General features: G+C 41.3%; 1 protein-coding gene across 1 annotated transcript; it reads left to right on the top strand.

Annotated features, from left to right (window-relative positions):
- Nucleotides 1-561: 561 nt before the first annotated feature.
- Nucleotides 562-1,032, top strand: LOC120067487 (uncharacterized). The gene has a single exon (XM_039019040.2). It carries the CDS (start codon nt 562-564, stop codon nt 1,030-1,032), a length of 471 nt encoding a protein of 156 aa, XP_038874968.2.
- The last annotated feature ends 473 nt before the right edge of the window (nt 1,033-1,505 follow it).

Here is a 1,505-nt window from a genome sequence, read left to right as displayed (position 1 = left end):
GCGACTACTTCTGGCCTACTTTATTCAAAGATGCCCGAGCTCACGTCGTAAACTGTGATCGTTGCCAAAGAACATGCAACATATCGAAGAAGAATGAAATGCCTTTAACTTCCATCCAGGAAGTCGAATTGTTCGATGTATGGGGCATTGACTTTATGGGCCCCTTTCTAGCTTCTGAAGGTCATCAATATATTCTGGTTGTGGTCAATTATGTCTCCAAATGGGTAGAAGCCATCTCTTGCACCAAAAATGATGCGAACACGGTGGCGAAGTTTCTGAAAATGAACATCTTTTCGCAGTTTGGAATGCCTCGTGTGTTAATTAGTGACGAAGGTATGAACTTTATCAATCAGATCATCTCTAACCTACTAACGAAGTTCAATGTCAATCACAGGGTTGCCACTGCCTATCATTCACAGACAAATGGTCAAGTGAAAGTCTCTAACAGGGAAATAAAGTCCATCTTGGAGAAGGTGGTCAAGACCTGCAGGAAGGATTTGGGTGCAAAGGCTTGATGAGGCTCTTTAGGCCTAATGCACGACCTACAAAATTCCCATCGGCATGTCCCCATATGCACTAGTGTATAGGAAGGTTTGTCACCTTCCGTTAGAATTGGAACACAAGGTGCAATGGGCCCTAAAGAAGCTGAATTTGGATCTACCAAGCACAGGAGAGGCAAGAAAACTTCAATTGAATGAGCTAGCTGAATGGCGAACTACCGCATATGAAAACACCAAGCTCTATAAGAAGCAGACGAAAAGATGGCATGATAGTAGGATCTGTAAGAAAGATTTAGCTATTGGTCAAAGAGTTTTGCTATTTAACTCCCACCTTCATCTTTTCCTAAGTAAACTAAAGTCGTGGTGGTCTGGACCTTTTATTGTGAAAGGAGTTTTCCCTCATGGTGCAGTTGAATTATCAAGTGAGGATGGGGGCAATATGTTCAAGGTCAATGGTCAACGAGTAAAGCCTTACTATGGAGGCATGGTGAATCGCGTCAAGGAAACCATTGACCTAGCCGGGCAAGCCTGATCGCTTACATAGATGCACCCATGCGGTAACTTCACTCTGATCTTTTCATGGGCATCTATTCTATCTCTACTATGCTTTCCTAGATAACTTATTGATTTGCTTTATTTTTTATTTATTTATTGCTGTTTTGTGAATCTGCTGCATGTCCTCTACATTAACGATGATTTGACTTTAACTCTCGAATGAATTGTGTTAATCTATGCGATAATTTTTTAATGTGCGGCTGCTTGACCTTTCCGTTAATTCTTCATAACCGGGTAGAGTAAGATTTTTCAAGCCTTAACGTATGAATGTGAAAGGTTTATAGGTTACACTTTCAAGGAATCATTGAGTGTGCAGCCAGACGAAATTTCCTTTCATCTAGCCTGCATTTAATGAGAGGCAGACTTTTGAGATTCCTAAGCCTGCCGTTAATCATCTCTCTTCGACGATTGAGCTTCCCTTTTGCCAAGCCTATATACGCCTTTCTTATT

The sequence above is a fragment of the Benincasa hispida genome, chromosome 12 (genome assembly GCF_027475165.1).
Source record: "Benincasa hispida cultivar pf3 chromosome 12, pf3_genome.v1.1, whole genome shotgun sequence".
NCBI classification, from domain to species: domain Eukaryota; kingdom Viridiplantae; phylum Streptophyta; class Magnoliopsida; order Cucurbitales; family Cucurbitaceae; genus Benincasa; species Benincasa hispida.
Note: the sequence above shows the minus strand (reverse complement) of the source record. Positions and strands in the feature narration are given on the sequence as shown.